At 47.5% G+C, this 21,336-nt stretch overlaps 2 protein-coding genes across 4 annotated transcripts in view; one reads left to right on the plus strand and one right to left on the minus strand.

The window, feature by feature from the left end:
- Nucleotides 1-5,000: 5,000 nt before the first annotated feature.
- ADPRM (ADP-ribose/CDP-alcohol diphosphatase, manganese dependent) overlaps nucleotides 5,001-21,336 on the minus strand; it is a 29,604-nt gene continuing 13,268 nt past the window's right edge. Inside the window, exon 4 of the mRNA XM_081805708.1 lies at nucleotides 5,001-5,160. Coding sequence (XP_081661834.1) covers nucleotides 5,093-5,160 — 68 coding nt within the window. The 3' untranslated portion in view covers nucleotides 5,001-5,092. The remainder of the gene's footprint in view (nucleotides 5,161-21,336) is intronic.
- On the plus strand, nucleotides 8,549-21,282 carry TMEM220 (transmembrane protein 220). 3 transcript variants are annotated; one of them, XM_081805709.1, is made up of 6 exons: nucleotides 8,549-8,676; nucleotides 9,325-9,354; nucleotides 10,278-10,431; nucleotides 15,249-15,372; nucleotides 16,697-16,756; nucleotides 19,481-21,282. In XM_081805709.1, the coding sequence occupies exons 1-6, from the start codon at nucleotides 8,584-8,586 to the stop codon at nucleotides 19,614-19,616; spliced, it is 597 nt and encodes a 198-aa protein (XP_081661835.1). In that variant the 5' UTR covers nucleotides 8,549-8,583; the 3' UTR covers nucleotides 19,617-21,282. The 3 variants fall into 3 exon arrangements, 2 of the variants coding, with proteins under 2 accessions (XP_081661835.1, XP_081661836.1); XM_081805710.1 differs by lacking the exon at nucleotides 10,278-10,431 and adding an exon at nucleotides 13,251-13,311; XR_014140620.1 differs by lacking the exons at nucleotides 10,278-10,431; nucleotides 16,697-16,756; nucleotides 19,481-21,282 and adding an exon at nucleotides 13,251-14,197.

Consider the following 21,336-nt stretch of genomic DNA (forward strand, 5'->3'; position numbering starts at 1 on the left):
GGCTCTCCGGAGGGATGGAGCAACACGGGCTGGAAGGACTGGAGAAGGCTGTGTCAGGAGAGCGCAGGTGGATATGGGTGGTGGAGGGGAAGGCCGAGGAGCAGGGCATAAGGGGAGGCTGGCCAGACTGGGTTTTGTAGATGGCGTTCAAAGCTCAGAGCCATAGGCAGCAAGGGCAGGCTGGGCTGGATCCTTCACACAAGACTGTCAGGGGGCGCTGCCTGCTTTGTTCACTGTTACAGCCTTAGTGCTCAGAACAGTGCCTGGATTGATTTGGGGAAGGAAGGGAGAACAGGAGGCTTGATTTGAAGCCGAGGTTTGGGATTTGGGTCTGACACAGGTCGCTGGCTGCAGCGCAGAGCCCAGGGCAGGAGGAAGCTCGCAAAGTGCATGCATTTGCTTGGGTGGCCACTAGCAAAACAGCATGGGCTGAGTGGCTGCAACCACGGAGTGTATTTTCTCACGCTGCCGTAGACGGGAAGTCCGAGACCAAGGTGCCATCAAGGTGGCTTTTTGGAGAGATCTCTCCCCCTGGCTTGTAGATGGCCAGCTTTTCACCGTGTCCTCTGACTTTCCACCGTTCCTGCCCGGAAGAGAGATCTCTGGTAGCTCTTCTTAAAAGGCTGTCAGTCCAGAGGATGGGTTAGCCTGGTGATGGGTATTGAGGAGGGCACGTTCTGCATGGAGCACTGGGTGTTATGCACAAACAATGAATCATGGAACACTACATCTAAAACTAATGATGTAATGCATGGGGATAATATAAGAATAAAAAAATTAAAAAAAAAAAAAAAGGCTGTCAGTCCTATCAAATTAGGGCCCCACCCTTGTGACCTCATTTAACTTTATCTCAGGAGAGCCCCCCCCAACCCGTCTCCCAAAGCAATCACCACTGAGGGTCAGAGCTTTGATATAGGAGTTGGGGGGGGGCAGGGCCACAGTTCAGGCCACAACAGGGCGGACGCAGGGAAACCAGTTAGGAGGTTAGGGAAGAAATGCTGACATCTTGGGTTAGGTGTTGGCACTGAGCAGAAAAGTCTACCAGCATTGGCGGTGGACTTTCACGGGGAGGGAGGAGTCGGAGGTGCCCAGGAGAACACATAGGTTTCTGCAGTGAATTGAGTGGTGGCCCCCGAAAAGATCTGTCCCCGTCCTAACCCCTGGGACCTGTGTATGTGATCTTATTTAGAAAAAGGGTCTTTGCAGATATCCAGGTGAGATCATCCCAGATTACGGGGCAGGGGCGGGGGAGGCTACATCCAACAGTCCAGTCCATCTGTCTCCCTATAAGAGACAGAAAAATAAATGAAGACAGGGACCAGAGAAGGCGTTGTGAAGTGACAGAGCCTGGAGTCATATGACCACAAGGAGCAGCGCCCCCAAAGGTGAAAGAGGCAAGAAAGGAGTCTCCCCAGAGCCTTCGGTGGGGAGTACGTCCCTGTCGACACCTTGATTTTGGACTTGCCATGTCCAGAAAGGTGGAAGAATATATTTTTGTTGTTTTAAGTCACCAGTTTTGTGATTAACCAGCTAAGGCAACCCTAGGCAGCTAATCCAAAGAGTAACTGAATGTCGGGTGAAGGTGTCACCTGGGAGAGGGGCGAGCTGGGGGGGCCACGGCTTGTAGGATGGGAGGGAGAGTCTAGATCGGGTGTGAAGGACCCAAGGGCAGCAGGCCGGCTCACCGTAAATACGCAATACCAGATGGCTAGTATCATTATTATTTACTTTTGGCATGCCCTGGTGTTTAGAAGAAGTGATTGCTTCCCTGGAACATATCTGATCTGCCCGGAATCTTGGGGTGGCAAACAATCTGCCAGAACGCGGCAGAGCTCGGCTCTTCCCCTGCAACACTGCCCTTTGGACACCAGTATTTCCGGGTACAAAGTTCTGTTTGCACCTCTTCACCTCGGGCTGAGCCCAGCTCCGCACCCACCCAGAAAGTCTCTGGCACAAGCAGGCAGGTGGAGCCGATGGAAACAGCCAGCCGGCCCTGCCCTCCTTCCCTTCTTCCGCCCACAGATCCACCACTGGTAGCAGGAGTCCGCCATCTTGTGGACACCCACCGTCCTAACAGCCTGGTCCTAAATCAGGTCGGGATGAGAGAGAAGCCGGCTCCAAAGTCCCTTCACTTTTCCCACTTCCAAGTACAGCTTCGTGTCATCAGGCTCCAAAGGTCAAGGGTTTGGGTGGAACCATCTTTCTGGTCTTTAAAAGAGCTAAGAGGCAAGCACAAGGGCGTGGAAGCGGGCCATGAGGGATTGCCCCTTCGGCATCCGGGGGGTCTGCAGGTCATCCTTTAAGCCCCCCCTCTCCAGTTAATGGGGCGGGAGCGGCTGTTTGGTGGGAGAGAGAGCGTTGGGCCTACTTCCCTCTCTGCTTTCATCAACCTACAGGAGGCCTCTCTATGCCCAGGAGAACACATAGGTTTCTGCAGTGAATTGAGTCACAGGTCAACAAGCTGGGGTCTTTCCCAAGGACTGTATTTAAGAGCTAGTGTGTGCCTCAATGTCTTCATCCATTAAATGGGGATAATAACAGGACTTGCCTGATTGATGTGTTGTTGGCATGAAATGAGTTCCTCTACACACAGTGCTTAGAGAATTGCCTTAACGCCACGGGCTCAGTACGAGTTAACTACCACAATCTACACACACAACCCCCCCGCCCAACAACAAACCCAATCTTCCAGCAACTTTCTTACGGCAGTCCGATGTTTCCCCACTCATGGTTGGATACCACCAGTATCCAAGTAAGCCAGGTCCTGTGGGAGAGAAATACAAATGAGGGAGGTACGGTCCTTACCTCCTGCAATTCATGGGACAGTCCGGCAGCAGGAAAGGTGCCCATACACTCGGAATGGTGGCTGCAAAGTCAAAACTAAGTCGTGCTTTTAAAAAGCAACAAGAGCAAGTGTGAGAAGCAGGAGAAGAGGATGCTTGGTCCCACCTGAGGACCAGGTGCTCACCCTCAAGGGAATCTGTCTGGAGCCGAGAGCGGGTTCTCATGTTTTATTCCCCCCATGTGTCCCGTTGGCTTTATGTCCTCGGCCACTCACTCACGTGAGCTTCTTTCTCCCCGTGGCCACTGCCTACCCTCCCAGCCTAGCCGGCGTCACGTCTGTCCTGGTCTATGGCAAGTGGGTCCTAGCCAGTCCCTGTGCATCCTATGGGCTCTCCCAGCCTCCACCCAAGCGCACCTCCCACGCTGCCGCCCCTGGCTCAGTGTTCCGGGGGCTTTTCACTGCACTTGAGAGAAAACCGACCTCCTTAACCTGCACCCTTCCAGCATCATCTCTCTTCACTCACACGGGGCCCTGCTGAGCTTCTGGATTCGGGGCCTTCCGACACGCTCCTCTGTCTGCATGAGGCACTGCCCCATGCCTTCTCCACCGGCACTCGCCCTTCATCTTTCGGGGCACCCCCAAAAGTTCCCTCTGCAGGAAGTTTTTCGAAGCCCTTGGAAAAAAACCTGATTCCCCTTGTTGCACACATCCCCACAGCTGTCCGCGCTTTCCCACAATTCCCTGCTGGGATCACCTGCCTGTGTGTGTGATTATTGTTCGGTCTGTCCACACCACGGGGCAAGGACCGTGTCTGTCCTGTTCACAGTCACGTCCACGGTTATCAGCATAGCGCCTGACACGTAGGAAGGCCTGAATATTTAGTGACTGTGTGAAATCCATGGCCCCAGTGATAGGGAGCAGCGTGATGCATTGAAATACATGTAGAGGGTACGCTGAACTGTACATATTCTCGCTCTGGTGGTATAAGGGCACATCCAGGATTTCGAGGAACATTATTTGAGCCAGGCATCTTTCATTGTCAACCAGTACGAATAAGCCTTAAGGCTTTCATACCACGGTCTTAAGTTGTTTTGCAAAAGCAAATCAATCCTTGCCACGGTGAGACACACGTCTGATTTCAGAGACCTGGGGAGGAAGCGGTCTTTACAGCTGGGAGTAGAACCCCTCCATTGTCCTATTCCAACCCCACCCCCTGCCAACAACAACGCGCCCCTTACGCAGACTCAGCAGACTGGAGAGAAGGCTGGAGATCCAATGTGGTGGACGGAGAAAGGTGGATGGGACACTCTTTGGCACAGGGCAGGATTCTTGTTCCCTGTCATCTCTCCCCAAACACGTCATCCAGGGGGCATCGCTCACACCCACATTCAGAACGTTCTGCAGAGCGAGGGTCCCCTCACTGATGAGGATCCCGCTGCAGACTCTGCCTCTCCCACTCCACCCCACTCCAGAGTGGCTGACCACCCCTGGCAGGACTGATGATGGGGACGGCTACAAGGTCAATGAGTCTATACAGGAGAACGGCACTCTCAGGATGACGCCGCACTTAGAAACTGACCAGATGGCTGGCGCCGACACGTCAGCTCATTCTCCAACTCCGTAGGCCAGGCGGGTGCGAGGCCATTCTCTCTGGAACTGGAGCTCAGGAATCACAGCAAGGAGAGGAAGGGAGCTTGTGAATTGCCTCTCAGTCCCCATCAGCCTCCACGAGGACAGCCTGGCAAGGAAATGTGAGTGTCCGTGGCCAGGGGAGCCAAGCACCTCTCCGGCCTGCGCCCGGACGGGCTGGGTCTGCTCTTGCCCCCCGGATGGAAATGACTCTGTGGGTTTCCACTGCCGCCAATCCCCCTTTGCTGACACTCTTTCTTTTAGATCTGTTTGAGCCCTGATCAGCTCTCCCTCGATCCCATGGCCCCTGGAGGCCGGCTGTGTCTTTGTGCGGGTTTGCCGGTCTCTGCTTGGTCTCTTAGCAGTGAATTCATAATCCCAGTTGCAGAGAACAGGCAAGCCCCTCTCTTTGCAAGTCTTCTGAGGACAGAACCCGCGTGCCGCCCAGTCCCCTCACTTGGCACCGGAGGCTCTCACTGCTGTCATGATGCTGTTGCTGACCTGGGAGCCGGGGGCCAGCCCAGCAGGATGAAGGCCTTTGGAGCTACCCCTTCTGCAGAAGCCAGCAGGAAGGCCCCTGTTCCCATCCACATGGCCTCATCCCTGCAGCAGTGTGACATTGCAATGAAAAAGGAAGATGAAGTGACTCTTGATGAAGAGCTCTCTGGGAGACTGGATTCATTTAAACTTGTTTTGTTTCTCATTACTTTTCAGATGAGGCCTTCTCTTCCCTATCTTTGCAAAATCTGGACAAACAGGATTTCAAGCATCGGCTTAACTACTGAATCATGATTTTACAAGTCACCATTCGGTGTCACGGGGGACAAAAACCCAACTCACATAGGCTTATATGTAAAAGCGGGACTTCATTGGCTAACAAAACTGAAGGGTGGAGAGGCAGTTCCCAGCGATAGCCGTGGATGGTTCCAGAACCTCAAGTGATGGCATCAGGTACCCACCCTCTTTATCTCTGAGCTCAGATCCCTCTACGTGAGTCTACCCTCAGGAAGGCTTGCTCCTGGTAGCCTCAGCCCAACACTCTCAGCAAAAAAGAAAGCCCCTCTCTAATAGTCCAGCTAGGGTTACCAGTCTCTGCAAATACTGCAGACACATTTATACTAAAAAATTATTCCTTGTTGATCTGAAATGCAAATTCTGTACTTTATCTGGCAACTTCAGTCCAGCACAGGCCCCAGGACTGAAGCTGGCTAGTTTGAAACACATACCATCCCAGACCCAGGTGCTGTGGTCAGGAGGATGGGTTATGCCAACTGGCAGGCCAAAGTCACCTCCCTATCTTTGGAAAGGGGGCAGCATGGTCAGCCCTCTGAGTATCCACACTCCGATAGTGGGAGATGGGTCCCCTCCCAAATAACTGGGATGCTAACCCTAGAAGGGGAATGAAGCCTGCACACGTGAAAACAAAGCATGTCCACGCAGTGATCCGGAAGGTCCCAGACAATAGTGAAAAGTATAAAACTCCACGGTGGCTTTATGGCACACCACTTTTCACACCGTTCCTTCTTCGCCACGTACACTCCTGTTTGGTTGGCCGAGCAGGTACTAAAATCCCTCCCTGTATGAGTTTGCTACTGCCGCCATGACAATGGGAAGCTTAAGCAGCAGACAGCTATTTTCAGACTATCATTCTGGGGGCTGGAAGTCCAAGGTCAAGGTGTTGACAGGGCTGGGTTCTTCTGAGGCCTCTCTCTTGGGTTTGCGGATGGCTGTCTTCCCGCTGTGTGTGTCGTGTCTCTGTGTCCTAATCTCCTCTTCTTAGAAGGACACCGGTCATATTGGATTAGGACCCACGATAATGACCTCATTTTAACTTAACTACCTCTTTTAAGACCCTTGCTCCAGTGAAAGGTGAAATAAAATGGAGTCACTTATGTCAAGGGGTTTTACAAAGGGAGCCAGGAGATCATTAAGGAGGTGGGCCTTAAGCACATCCTCACTGGGTAGAACTCCTGCACCGGGCCAAACCACAAATATGCCAAGGACTCTGCATGATCACCTGCAGCTGGCTATAGTAATGGACTTTTGCTTAGTGGTAGCCTCGGCAACCAGTTATGTCTAGCCAACATTTGCTTTCGGTCACCGGCAGCAATCAAAATTCTTTGTAAACAACCTATGCAAGCATTCCCTCGTGTCTTTGGAAACCTAACTCGTGTTCTCTCATGGGACACAATTTGGGCTGCGACCTGAACCTGTGCCCCCCAAATTTCAATTAGGGTCACAACGTCAACATATGAATTGGCATGGGGATGCGATTCAGCCTAAAATGCTACCCTCTCCTTCATTTATTTACTTTTTTTTTAGGTAAGGAATTGGGCAGTGAGGGTGGTCACGACTTGTCCCCCCAGTCCCAGGGCTGATTCGGTGGCGGAACTCACTAAGGAGCCATGTCCTCTGCCTGGCCTTTATCCCCAACGTGTAGCCTGCTCTTGGCCAGCCTGCATGCTCCCTTCCGGAAAAGCACTCAGCAAATCCACCCTCCTGGGCCCTGCACTCAGCACAGGGCCAGGCACCCAGCAGGTGATGTTCTTGAAATAAGCATTCCTTAAAAGGAATGAAACAGGAAAAAAAAATCCCTGAAGCATTTTAGGAGATTAAGCTAAAAGGAGAGGAGGACAAGAGCACGTGCTCATGATTTGAAGTGATAAAGACTCCTTAGAACAGCAAAAATGATGAGGCCTATGGATGTGTAAATGAGCCTGGGGAAGACTAATCAGAGGGTAAATTACAAAACAAAAAAGGACCGTAAAACAAGTGAGAGGGGAGAACAGTGAATATTTCAGTGTCTTTTAGTTCATAAGAAATTCATGAGCGACGCGTGTGGAAATTTTGTTGGTTTTGGTGGTGGGAAAGAATTGTAAATATGTATAATATGTAAATACCTTTTATAATAAAAGCCCATGAAGATAAATGAGCCTGTCTGCAGAAAAGCTGGAAGCTGTGTAAGATGCCAGAATTAACTGTCCTCACTAAGAAATTACCATAATGCTTACGGGGCACTGAAAGTTCCTCCCGCTCTGGAAAGAAATGCATAAATACTAATCAGAAAATGCACACAGACCCAGCGCCTCTTTCTTTCTCCACCACCCCCCCTCCCCAAATCTCTTTTTTTTTTTTTTTTTTCACGTGAGGAAGGCAGCCTTGATGACCAGGCAGCAAAGATGGACTTACCGGGTTCAAATATGACCTCCTTCCACCACCCACACCCTATGCTGAAAGTGGACTCCAACCACCTCCAAGCTGACCTCACACTTTCTAACTGATCGCGTTCTCCTTTCCAGCTTCTCTCTCAACTGGGGCAAAAGACCCTTCCGCAAAGCACCCGGTGATGGGAACCGAAGCACCGGTGCAAGCAGTAAGGACTGCCCGGAGCCAGCAAGACCCCGCCCACGACTGACCCCAAGAAAATGGCCCAGCCGACCTGCTCGCCCACCTGCACTGCACCAGAGCTCGCACACGCATCCCTGTCCCTCACTTTCCTTATGTAAACCTGGAAGGGTTTTCAGCACTTTGGAGACAGACTTTGAGCGGCCGTCTGTGGTCTTCCCGGTGTCGGCCTCCCTGAAATAAATTCCTTTCTTGTTTCCCCACCACTCCGCTCCCTGCCTTTAGAGTTTGCCAGCGGAGTAGTGACCAAATCTGGTCTGTTTGGGGACCCCGGAGCCAGGTGCTCTGCGCCCCCGCTACATTGCGATCTTGGCCAAGTCATCCAGCCGCTCTGGGACCCGCTCTCCTCGTCTGTGAAATGGGGACGCCACACCTTCCTTCCCCACGTTTTGGGGAGACTCTAATGGGAGAAGTAGTAAGGCTCATGTAGTGCCACCTCCCTACCCGGCGAGCGGCGGCCAGCGGTCACTCAACACCTGGGGACCAGAGACCAGAGAATCTGGCGCAGGGTAGGTCAGGTCCCAGGGAAAGCAAGGGGCTCGGCTGGTGCGCGCATCCGCGCTGGGCGCCCGCCCCTGCGCCAAGCCCCGCCCCATCCCAGCGCCGAGCCCCGCCCGAGCCCCGCCTCCAAGCCATCACCACGCCCTGTCCCCGCCCCCACGCCGAGCCACGCCCCCGGTGCCCCGTCCAGCTCGTCCCCGACGCCCCGCTCCGTCCCCGACGCCCCGCCCAGTGCCAAGCCCCGCCCCGAGCTGTCGGAGCCCATGGCGCCTGCGGCGGGGCGCTGGGCCCCCGTCCTGTGGCGGGCCTGCAACTGGCTCATGGCCGCGTTCTTCGCGCTGGCGGCCTTGGTGCAGGTCAGCGCCCCGGCCCCGGGCGGCGGGCGGCGGGCGGCGGGCAAGGGGCCCGCGGGCTCTGCAGGGCGCCGGGCTTCGAGCTTTGCCCCCGGGCCCGGCGCGCGGTGTAGACCAGCGCGGCCCTTCCCGGCCGCAGGGCGGGCCGTGTACGCGGAGCACGGAGATTGGGGGTCGCGCCCCGGGGCCCCCACCCCATCCCCCGGCCGAGACGCAGGTGTCCACGTGACCGCCGGACCGCTCGCCCGTGCCACGTGCTGGGAGGAGCGGACGAGCAGACGCAGCCTGGGATGGGGACCCAGCCTGGTTCACGGCCGAGGCCAGGCGGGAGGCAGACAGAACCCGCTCTGGCGCGGGTACCTTCTCAAGTTTGCTTTGGGACCTCCTTCGTAGGAGCTGTCCTTAAGACTGGAGGCCCTTACAGCACCTTTGTCAGACTTCAGTGCGGACACAGTCGTGTGGCTGTGCTCAGCCAGAAGCCCCTCGACCACCACGATCTGCTAGACTAGGTCTTTTTCCCATTTTGTATCCTCGCTGCCTGGTGCAGCGTCTGGCATGAAACGCATCACTAGGATGGATCCAAGAGCAGACCGAACGGAGGGCTGCAGCGCCACAGAATGTCTGCTAATGCCTGATGTTTTGTTATTCCAGGTAAACGACCCAGACGCAGAACTGTGGATGGTGAGTATGAGCTGCTTTCCAGGAACTGCGGAACAGCACGAAACACACAGTTTTATCTATTTGGCCCGCCTCCCTGCCTTTTGTACATAAAAACTTAGAAATCAGATCATTTGTAAGCCCTTTTCCCTAAAATATCCGGGGAGAGGGATCAGAGTGGTAATGTAATGATGCGTGTGAGAATTCAGACTCTTACAGAGACATTAGGGGCCTTTTGGCAGTATTCCCTTTGAATAAAAATGGGCCAACTGAGGACACTTTTCTGAAGACACACAGTAGAACAGTAGACCTCCTAAAGTCAACTGAGCCATTCCTCATGAGTTTTTTTTTTACCCAGAAACTCCAACAAACATTTGACCAGAAAATGGCAGGCTTTGGGTTTGCAGTTCTTCTAATTCAGTGAGTTATGTTTATAAAAAGTAACTAAAGCCCATAAAAATCTACAGAATACATTTAATCAATGCTCTGGTTGAACTATTTGGAGGAAGGGGACATCACTCTGTACATTTTCTGAAATATCTGGATTTTGCCCAGTTTCTTTGAAAACAGATACATAAGATTGTGCAGTATCACCAATGAGATGATTTTCTGCTTTGGAATAATATTGACTGTGTACAGATTAGCAACAAATGAAAGCATGTGGATCTGTAATGCGAAATTCTGGTCAGTGTTTTAAGTGCAGTAGAACTCATTCTGACACTGCTTATTGTCCAGATTCACATGCCTTTGCATCGAATCAAATTGCCTCTTCCTCAGCACTCTGGCCCATATCCTGAGTTCCAAATACTATTTCCCTGCAGACAAGTCTCCAATACCCAGCTTAATGTAGAATTTCCAACACTGACCCCTCCAACACCCCAAACTCCTACAGCGTCTTTCCCTCCTAAACCCCCTCCTCCTCCTGACTCACTCCTTTCTGTCAACAGCAGAATCGTCCTCGGGGTCATCTTTGCTCCAAACCACAGGCATCTCTAACATCTCTCGGTTCCTTACCACCACCTTTGAGATCCTTTCAAAAAATAAATGAAGAACAAAGCAATCCAGCAAAACCCAATCTAGGTTTAACCGCTTATCTGTACGGTATGTGTATACTTTACCTCCCACTTCATGCTTAGGGGACATAGCATGAATAATAATAGACACCATGTCCCCACAGACATCCTCCCTCCTCGCCAGTTTCACTCTCCATCACCTCCCACGTGGACTCCTGTAGTAGCTTCCTAATTCTTGGAGCTGCCTCTAATCCCCTGCTGTCCTTGAACAATTTCCACATTATCACTTCCTGCTTCAAAAACTTCCCTCATTTCCCAAGATCACTGAGTTACAACTCCCCAAGTTGGCACTCAAGGCCCACCACAGTGTGGCTCCAATCCACCTTCCCACCGTGGTCTTGGAACCTGAACCACCTATAATACTACTGTGTCTTGCCCCTAGAATTCCTGTACGTCCTACCCAAGCTTCAAAGTCCATCTCAAATGCTGTGTCCCTCAAAAACTCCCTCTCCCTCTTTCCGATAGGTTCCAACCATCCTTTCTTTGAACCTTTAATGCTAACACATTCTGCTTTACTTCGAGTTGGTTCTGTACATGCCAGCTCCTAGGAGACCAGGGACCAGTTCCTCCTTCTTCTTGGTGGTCCTCAGGCAACCTAACGCAGAGCCTTCCTATGGCAGCCCTTCCATATTGACTCTTGAATGAAAGCATGCACAAATGAGCCAATACTAAGTCAATGGCACCTGACTCATTTTCAAGTCCCCTACTTCATCTTGCTCATGGAGGATGCCTGTATCAGGATGCATACAGGAGCAAGTGACAGAAAATCTGACTAGCATCAGGTTATAACAATAGAGTATCTCACTTAACCAGAAATCCAGAGGCAGCTGCTTAATGGCCAACAACGTCATCAAAGACCTGGGCTTTCTGGGTTCCTTCTCTGCCACTTCCAATGTGTGGGCAATATATTCTCTCATGTCTACAGAATGGCTGCTGCAGCTCCAAACATCAGGCCCAGACAAGAGCATCCCAAGTAGGAAGAAACAAGACAGGAGCAAAACACTTTTTCCTCCTGTGCTTTCTTCCCTTTTATCAAGGAGGAAACGTTATCCAAGAAGCCCTTCAGACAGGCTGCTGTTCAGTGTGTGCATACCAATACAGTTTATGGTCTGGGATTCATCCTGCTTGGTCAGTGTCCCTGCAGAGTGGTTGTTAAGATGCCCTGAGTATCAGCCTTGCCCCTACAAGACTTTCTTACATTTTATGGCTGGAGCATGATCACCCCTAGCTGAAGATGCTGGGAAAACAAACTGGCTTTTTCAGCTTTTACAATGGCAGGTGGACAAGGGAGAGAGACATGAAGAATGAACGCCATGGGGGGGGGCGCCTGGCTGGCTCAGCCGGTAGAGCCTGCGACTCTTGATCTCAGGGTTGTGAGTCCGAGCCCCATGTTGGGTGTAGAGATTACTTAAAAAATAAGATCTTGGGACACATAGGTGGCTTAGTCAGTTAAGCATCTGCCTTCGGCTCAGGTCATGATCCCAGGGTCCTGGGATGGAGCCCCGAGTCCAGCTCCCTGCTCAGCGGAAAGCCTGCTTCTTTCTCTCTCTGCTTGTGTGCGCTCTCACTCGCTCTCTGTGACAAATAAATAAATATTTTTAAAAAAATTTTTAAAAGCAACAAAAAAAGAATGCCATGGTACTCAAGAACTATATAGTGAATTAAATATTGTAAATAAATGATACTCTAGGTTTAAAAAATACACCAACATAAAAATAAAAGTCCATTATAAGTGGGTTCTACAGAGTTCATTGTTGAGTATGCTGGGTATTATTTTACCTTGTATACTAGAAACCATTATTTTCAGTCTCTTCGTCCTCAAAAAGAATTTTTTTATCTTATTCGAGATAGAGAAAAGCATTTAAGGATGGTTGTTCTGTTCATGTGTTTACGATATAAAGAAATAAAAAGGTCTCAGACCCCTTAATCTGTTAATGACAGATATCTGATACATTTGAGTACACATTAAAAAAAAAAAAAATCTCTGCCAAACACTTCTTACGGAGAGCACAGGTAAATGTGGTGTGCTGTGCGTGTAACTGCTCTCTCTTCCTCTCCTTCTCAGTGGCTAGTCATGTAGGTTTTCATTAGGGGAAAACTAACCCCTTACTGCTCCAAGCATGGACCTCAGAACAACAGCATCCCCTGGGAGCTTGCTAGAAAAGCAGAACGTGGGCCACACCCCAGACTTCTGGAATCAGATCTGCATTTTAACAAGCTTTCCAGGCGACTCATATACACACTGAACTTTGGGAAGCGCCGGTCTTACCCCTCAGTAGCATGAATGCCTTTACCTGTGAGAGACAACCAGACTTGCACATGTCCATCCTGGCCATCATTAGGGGTGGAGTAGGAGAGGTGAACACAGGGTCTGTAATCCAGATGCCCTCTCTCCCGGGATCAAGACAGAACTGTTTCTGTGGTGAAAACAAATCACGTAACACACACAGCTCTGACAGCTCCCAGTAAGGGAAGATGTCTGACATGCGCATCACAGTTGATACAGTGAAGCAGCTACGTTTCTTGGAAACCCACCATGCCTCCTGTACACCCACGAGGCCTATCCTCCTTGCCCTGTGCCCACAACACACACGCCACAGCAGGTCTGACTAGAGTCCGCTTGCTGAGCACGAGGCTTGAAAACGGGGCCTCCGCAGGGCCCGCCCGTCTTCCAAACTCCCAAACTGCTTGTCAGCAGCTTCCAGAATGAAGAGCCTGATCTTACTGATGCACACACTGTCAGTCAGCTTTCTGAGGTCTCACCATCCTTCTGTGCTTCCTAGATTCCTCTGAACATCTAAATCGGGCATACTCCCTAACCCCTGTCCTCTCCCTCCTCGCTAACAGGTGGTATACATGATACCTGCGATGCTGAGCCTGCTTGTGGGACTTAACCCTCTTGTCACCGGTATGGACCCTGGATTCTGCATGGACATGCAGCAAACCAGACTTCTGACAATAAGGACAGACTCCTGGGAGAGAAACGGGGCCCTACGGGTCTCCTCATTTCTGATAACAAGAAGGGCGAATTCTAATCTAGATCACCCTCACCCATCTTCAGGCAGACTTCACAAGGACCTGCCACACCAAGACAGCCTTTTTAGCAGCTCGGACCCCGAGATCGCTTAGGCCAGTGTAGAACAGGAGTTCTGCAGTACAGCCCATGAGAGAGAGGGCCTCGGTCACCACGCTGATTTCTTACGCCACCACGCTAATGGAAAATCAGCAACAGGGCACGAACCTTGTGTCTCTCTAGTCAGTGGCCTTCAGTGTCCAATACCACTCCCAGTAACCACTTTCACACTTTGAATCCATTCAACACGCGTGTATATGGCCTGCTGCTTATTTAGGGAAATGGTTTATAATGTCCATACAAATTTCTAGGTTTTTCATTCACGCATCTTGCTCTCCCTAACCTTCCTCTGTACCGTCATAGTACGTACAGCAATTTACTGCATGCTTTTATGTGTCTTCCCCTGCTAGGCTGTAAGCCCCTTAAGAGTGGGACTGTGTCTAGCCCATCTTTGCCCAAGCCTCCCTGAAATATGGCCAGGAAGATGGTAGGTACTTAATGCTTGTTGAATGTGAATGGATGGCTCTAAGACAGAGGCTTTATCATATATTTTCCTGCTCCTTGGAATATATATATATCCATCCCAGGTGGGTATACAGGTGAAAAAAAAAAAAAAAGTCGCTTAAAATAGCTGGTTTCTATCACCCACAGGCTGCTTACCTCAATGCTGAGCAAAACATAGTGGCTTTGCTTTTTAACGGCCCTAAACTCTAAACAAACCGTAAGTTGGACAGTTTTATACCATAAAACAGTGTCTTATTACCAAAAAAGTACATTTTACATTGTGTGCTAACATTTTCTTATTAATAGGGACTGTCAGTCCTGATGGGTTACTCTTCACTGTCATGAAAGCAGCTTCCTGCCCAGTGGGCCGTCAGACTTCTTGGGCCTTAGAAGAAAGACCAATGGTTCCCAGCTGGGTGGGGAAAACTCTTGTCCCCTGGATGCACGGGCTCCTTGTACGGCGCCTGGAACTCTTGTCTGCATCTTTAAGGTGTATTAGTTCGGGCTCCATTAGTTGCAGGCAAGGAAGAAACTCAACTCAAATGGGCTATGAGCTGAAAAGGAGACATACTGGGATACTTGGCTGAGAAAGTCAGGGGTGGTGCTGTTCACACGCTGCTGGTGGCTCAGAACTTGAGCTTCTCTGCACCTCGCAGTCCCACCGTGTGCCACTCTGACTTCAGTCCTGGGCTCCTTGATGGTAGCCCGGCAGCTCAAAGTTCACTTCTTCGTGATGCTCTGTCCAACAGAAGATAGAACCTGCTTCCCAGATAGTTCCGCAGAAGTCTCAGAATTGGGCTGTGGTTCCTGATCTGTCATCTGTTCATCCGGAGCCAAATCACAGTTGCTAAAGGGATAAAATGCCAACTAATCAAGCTAAGGTCCAATGGTCTGGGACACATGGCCTGGGTGGCTCCCCAAGGAAAATAAAGGGTAGTTGTCATAGAAAGGGGACACGCTGGACAACCAAAACACTAAACGTCCACCTAAGTTTATTCCTACTGCTTTAACCTCTGTGATGTCCCTCAAAACAAAACTTAAAGAAACCCCAGCCTTTTTTTAAGAAGGCTCCACACCCAACGTGGGGCTTGAACTCATGACCCCGAGATCAAGAGTTGCACGCTCTGCTGACTGAGCCAGCCAGACGCCATCCCAGCCTTTTCTGAAGGCTTTATCTGAAAGCAGACTATGGCAGAGCAGATACGAAGAGATCGTTTTTCTCTGGGGTGTGGTTCCATGATTAACAGCACCGGAATCTCTATTTTTAGGCAACTTAATTTGGAAGAGTGCCTCTGCAATACACATATTCTTTTGTATCGCGTGGGCTGTCGGCTTGGCCTGCCACCTCTGGCTTCACTCCCGACAGAACATCTTACATGAGGAAGAAGGCAGGTGAGCCGTGACTTTACTTTTGCTCCTTGGAAGGGGTGGGGTAGAACTGAGAAATCTGTTTCTCTGTAACCCCTTATCCGCACCATGATGACTCAGCTCCCCCAACTACACCCTGAGGAGCAGGGGAGATATTAGCTCCTTGATAAGCTGAAGAAGCAGGAAATAAGCCAGCACCAGGTACCACGTTCCGCAACCACGGCCAGAGGCAGTCAGCACACGCGTTATATTACCGTCAGGCAGTTGACCTTGGCTTCTTACAGTGAACGAGCAAGGACGCCATACAGTACTACTCAGTCCAGAATGCTGATCATTCCATCAGCATTCTGATTTAGTTGTGGTTCTGGCCAAAATCTTCTCTACAAGTGTGATCGGCCACTTCAGAGGTCAGTATGTTAAGTCAACCTCTGTCAGCCTTGCCCGGCTACGTCCCATGTTATCTCCTCCCTTTGCCAAGGCCATGTGTTCCTATTTCATCACCTCTTCCTTTGCTTCCTCCCACCCTTGACTCCCTGGCCTCACGCATAGCCCCTTTTCCTTCCTGTCCATCCTACTGCTAACACTAAGATTTAGAGACGTAGAAGGTAATCATCCCTGGCAAGGTGCTACTTTGTTAGAGGCCCTAATCCTTGGGAAACTGGAGAGCAAATCAGATTCGGTCTGCCCGTGGGATCATCAACCCAATGGGCTGAATCACTTCCACCAACTTGAGGCCCATGAGTTATGGTGGGCTTCTAGTGGTACCATGGCCAAATATGACTTTTCTACTCTATGTAAAATATGTGTGCTTTTAACACATACTTCTAGAAGCATATACCCACCCCAAAACCATTAGTCTGACTCATACTATAAATCATTCCTCTCCCCTAAGATGTGACCCAATCTCCGGCAGCAGGTGCTCCATATTTATGGATCTGAGTTCATCCTGTCTAACACTGAACACTCTAAAACAATGTAAAATTGATGCCTGATAAATCAGGGATAGTTTTCTTGGTTGTACTATATTCCTTCTAATGACCTGAAATCAGTGATTTATTTGTGTTTTTTGTTTTGCTGGGGTTTTTTGTTCACTTAGAAGTTGGGGAACAGGGATGGAGCTCACATCCGTCTCATAAGATAAAACCTATTTTCATATGAGGCGTTAAGCTATCTGAAAAAAACTAACTTTTGAATCATGGCCAGACTTGAAAATATTCTGTAGATGCTGTGTATCTTGGGAGAAGGTCATTCAATAATCAGCAGAGGCTAGTGGTCATGGGAGAGAATGGAATGATACGTATCTCACTCGTAGCTACTTCAAAAATCTGAAATGTGTGTTATTTTATAGGGAGCTGTTTGGTCTGGTGATTATCACAGTATGGATGGGCCTATGTCACAGTTCATCAAAGTAAGTTTTCAACTCATTAGCTAAAATCAGGTGTCTTCAAGGTTGGTCAGATCAGATAGGCAAGAGAAAGTACTGACATCTATATGCAAACCAGAATCTCTTGAAAGAAGTCTTTCCTTTTCTCAAGGAAAGCCAATGGTAGTTGAATCAGAGGTTCATGATCACCCACACTTTTCTAAATGCCAGTTTCTGTAATAGGGAGCTGTCAGCCAAAAGGGTGTTCTTTAGGGAGAGGGAAAACGATCTCACAGAGAAGCTTAGAGATTTACGAAAGCATGAAGAGCAAAGAAAATATAAAAGTGTGGGACCATATAGATGAATATTAACTTTATAAAACAGTAGTAATAATGTTTCGTGGGGCTTAAACATGTAAAGAATAAAAATACATGACAACAGTAGCATATAAGAAAATAAACAGAGTGAAAGTGTTCTAAGAACCTTGAAACAGCAAATTAAACCCAAAGAAACAAGAAAATAATCATAAAAGCAGAAACCAATGAAATGAAAACTCAACATAAAAAATGGAGGATTCAGAAGGCCAAATACTGGCTTTATAAAATGATTCATAGCATCGATAAGCCCTGCCAAGACTACAAAGGAAAAATAATAAAAGTGAGAGCAAGGAAGAGGAAGCAAAAATAGAGAATATCAGGAATGAAAAAGAAAATGTTACTACATATCCAACAGATCTTGCAAAAATCACAAAAGGATATCATGAACAACTCCTTGGAAATAAATCTAAAAATGTAGACAAAATGGATAAATTACTTTAAAAATACAAATTAGCAAAACTGACACAAGAAGAAATTCTCCAGAAGAGTCTCATAGCTATTAAAGAAACTGAGTCCTCAATTTAAGTTTTTGCTAAAAGAAAACTCTAGACCAGATGGCCTAACTGGAGAATTGTACCTAATATTTAAGGGAAAAATAATGCCAACCTTTAACAAACACTTCCAGAGAACAGAAAAAGAAGAAACACTTTACAATTCATGTTATGAGGACAGAATAATCTTGATACCAAAACTTGGTAAGAACATTTAAGGGGGGGGGGGGACAAAGAAATTACACAGCAGTCTCCCTTATGACTACAGATTGAAAAATCCTAAACAAAGCATTAGGGAATCATATCCTGCAATATATAACCCAACCACCACGTTGGGGTTTATTCTAGGAACACAGTTTAACATTCAAAAACCAACCAATGTTTCCTATCACATTAACAGAATAAAGGAAAAACTAAACTATCTTCTCAATCTGTTCAGAAAGAGCATTTGGTAAGATTCATCATCTGTTCACAAGAGCTGTTGGAAAACAGGTGTAGAAAGGAACTGAACCTGGGCGCCTGGGTGGCTCAGTTGGTTAAGCGACTGCCTTCGGCTCAGGTCATGATCCTGGAGTCCCTGGATCGAGTCCCGCATCGGGCTCCCTGCTCGGCGGGGAGTCTGCTTCTCCCTCTGACCCTCCTCCCTCTCATGCTCTCTGTCTCTCATTCTCTCTCTCTCAAATAAATAAATAAAATCTTTAAAAAATAAATAAATAAATAAATAAAAGAAAGGAACTGAACCTGATAAGTGGTGTCAGCACCAAAGTTGAGACTCAGTGGTGAGCAGCTGAAAACTTTCCTTCTGAGATCAGGATTGAGAAGGGATTAGCTACCACTTCCACTTCTGCTCAACACTGCTCTAGCTAGGATCATAGCCAGTCCAATAAGGCAAGAAAAAGAAATAAGAGGCGCAACAATTGGAAAAGAAAAACGTTCATTATCCGTGGCTGACAAAAAAATCAAACAATCAAAAAATCAAAAAGTTACTAGAGTGAGTGAGTTTAGCATGATTGCTGCACACCAGGTGAATGTACTGAAACCAAATGCATTTTTATCAACAAGTAACAGAAAATGATAAAAACAAAAAGTTAACCATAAATAATAACATCAAGAAATCAACTCCCTAGGAGTAAATCTAGAAAGAGATAGGCAAAATTTCTATAAATAAGACCGTAAGACACTGGGAGAAATTAAAGACCAAAATAAGTAGAGGGATAAACCTGTACTGGTAAAAGGATAAACTAACGGAAGAGTAGAATCTAGGAACAGGCCCACACACAAGCAGACCCTTGACTTACGACAGAGCTACATAGAACCGCAGGTGCAGCAAAGAAAGGCAGACTTCTCAACACCTAGTGCTGGATCAACAGAAATATATGGACAAACTTTCCCCAGCTAACTTTCATAAACCTCAATTCCAGGTGGATTACAGCTCTAAAGTGAGAAGCAGAACAGTTAAGACTTTTAGAGAAGATGACCCCAAATCTCCAAGACCTTGGGGAGGAAAAGCTTTCTTAAACACGACACAGAAATCATTAGGAAAAGATCAATTTTAACACTGCCTAATTAATCAGTGACTTCAGTTCCTCAAAAGACATCATTATGTGAGTGGGAAAAGCTGTTTGCAATACACCCAAACAATAAAGATTTGCATTAAGAATGAAGAACTCCTGGGGGCGCCTGGGTGGCTAAGTCGGTTGAATGTCTGAGACTCTTTTATTTCAGCTTAGGTCTTGATCTCGGGGTGGTGGGTTTGAGCCCCATGTTGGGCTCCAGGCTGGCTGTGGAGTCTGCTTAAAAAAAAAAAAGTGTTCACCAAATTCAACCTTTGTACTTGTTTCCAAAGCAACCATTATTTTTATTGGATTTTTATTGTTAAGAATTCCTGTATATCTTTATAGGAATCCGGTTGGTGGAAGAATTCAGCTGGCGACTGCCGTTGCAATCGCTCTCCTCCCATTTATCTCTTGGATCTACATCTACATAAACAAGGAGATGCGGTCCTCCTGGCCAACTCACTGCAAGACAGTAATTTAAATGAAGTCAAGAATCCTCTTCTTCAAATGAGTATTGTCAATCGTTTATAAACGTGGTTGTAACAAGCCAATTTCCTAGGAGTTTATTTAGGTAATTTGAGCTAATTTTAGAGGTGATAAAAAAAATCCTAAGAACTTTCTGAGGATGCCTACGACACAGCATGGGATTGCATGGGACTGGTAAGAGACGGGGGTCTGACATTCAGTTGTCACAGTGTAGTAAAAAAGGCAACAGAACGAAAGTTCAGAAATGTGAATTCTAACTCAACATATCACTACCTATATGCCTTGGGCAAATATATGAACCTCCTGGTGGATGTCTTCATCTGTAAAATAGGATTAATACCAGATCTCCTACTCACTTGTACAGTTGCAAGGATTAAACTGGAGAATATGAGAGCACTCCAGAAATACCAAATGCTTGTAAGGGGCTACACATGAATAAAACAGAGGAAAGCAGGGTTTGGGTGATAGGATAGACACAGAGGTTCAAGAAAGGGCTGTGCCCCTGCACTGAACTCACTGAATAGGACCAGGGCAGCACCATGAACTAAATGGGGATGCCAAATGAACGAGTGTGTCTTAGAGAGGAGAGTTAGGTAGAATAAAGGAATTTGGGACCAAAAGGAAAGAGGCAATATTAAATGCACTGCAAATAAAAAATAAGACCAAAATCTGTACACATTTTTTAAAAAATGAATGTCAAAGGTCACCCAGGGGAGAAGACCGTTTTGGAGCTGTACTCTCCAATGTGTTAACTCTAGTACCATAACCATGATGCATACACACACACACAACATGGGAACATCACTATGGTGCACACATATATGACATGATAACATCACATAACCATAACATGTTGCATTGAGCACCTGAAATGTGGCCAGACTGAGGAAGTAAAATTCTTTTTTCATTTTAATTTTAAAACATGTCAATTCAATCATTAGAAAACTTGTGTGTGTGGAACGCTTAGGTGTGTTTGGAACAATTGGACATGTGAATCTACTTCTTTAACTGCAGGTTTTACATCTAAATACAGATCAAGTATTTCCAGGGAAAATGTAATGTCAATGGATGGGTTATTAAATATAAAATAGATCCTGGATTTTAAAGACATAGTACAAAAAGAATGTAAAATATTCTTATATTGATTACATGTTGAAATATTTTAGATTTGAGTTTAGATATTTTAGAGTGTAGATATTTTAGAATTGAGTTTAATATAAAATATATCATTAAAATTAATTGTTATCTGTTTCTATTTACTTTGTAAAATGTGACTGCTTTCAATTACTTCTATGGCTCACATCGTATTTTTGTTGGATGGCGATTTTTTTACATCTACTAGCATCAAAACACTGGAGTCAAGATTCCATTTCATGAGATTTAGGAAACACTTCACTCAAAACATATTCATATACATATATCAGGAGAGGGGAAATAAGTCAGGCCATTTGTCTGTTTTTACAGCCTTTAATACAATATTACGTATTCTACAAATATTTGTTAAAGGAGGTATGTATGGTTTTTGTTTTACACAATGGCCACTGGACAGGCAAAATTCTCTGTTAAGATTGAGATGAAGGAAAAGGAGAAAAAAATCTAGTCGATATTAAAACAAATAACGTGAAATTTATTTTAAGGGTCAATAAAATACGTATAAAGGATTCCGGGGCTCCAGTATACATTTAGCTTGCATGATGCGTCTGGTTTTTACATCT

The sequence above is a fragment of the Leptonychotes weddellii genome, chromosome 15, assembly GCF_054177405.1.
Source record: "Leptonychotes weddellii isolate Sample4059 chromosome 15, ASM5417740v2, whole genome shotgun sequence".
NCBI lineage: Eukaryota > Metazoa > Chordata > Mammalia > Carnivora > Phocidae > Leptonychotes > Leptonychotes weddellii.

Excerpts from the sequence above, each read along its gene's own strand:
- TMEM220 (XM_081805709.1), top strand. The coding sequence starts at position 8,584 with ATGGCGCCTGCGGCGGGGCGCTGGGCCCCCGTCCTGTGGCGGGCCTGC. Across the intron at positions 8,677-9,324 it reads CGCTGGCGGCCTTGGTGCAG|GTAAACGACCCAGACGCAGA; the intron begins GTCAGCGCCCCG and ends TTGTTATTCCAG. Across the intron at positions 10,432-15,248 it reads TTTAACCGCTTATCTGTACG|GCAACTTAATTTGGAAGAGT; the intron begins GTATGTGTATAC and ends CTCTATTTTTAG.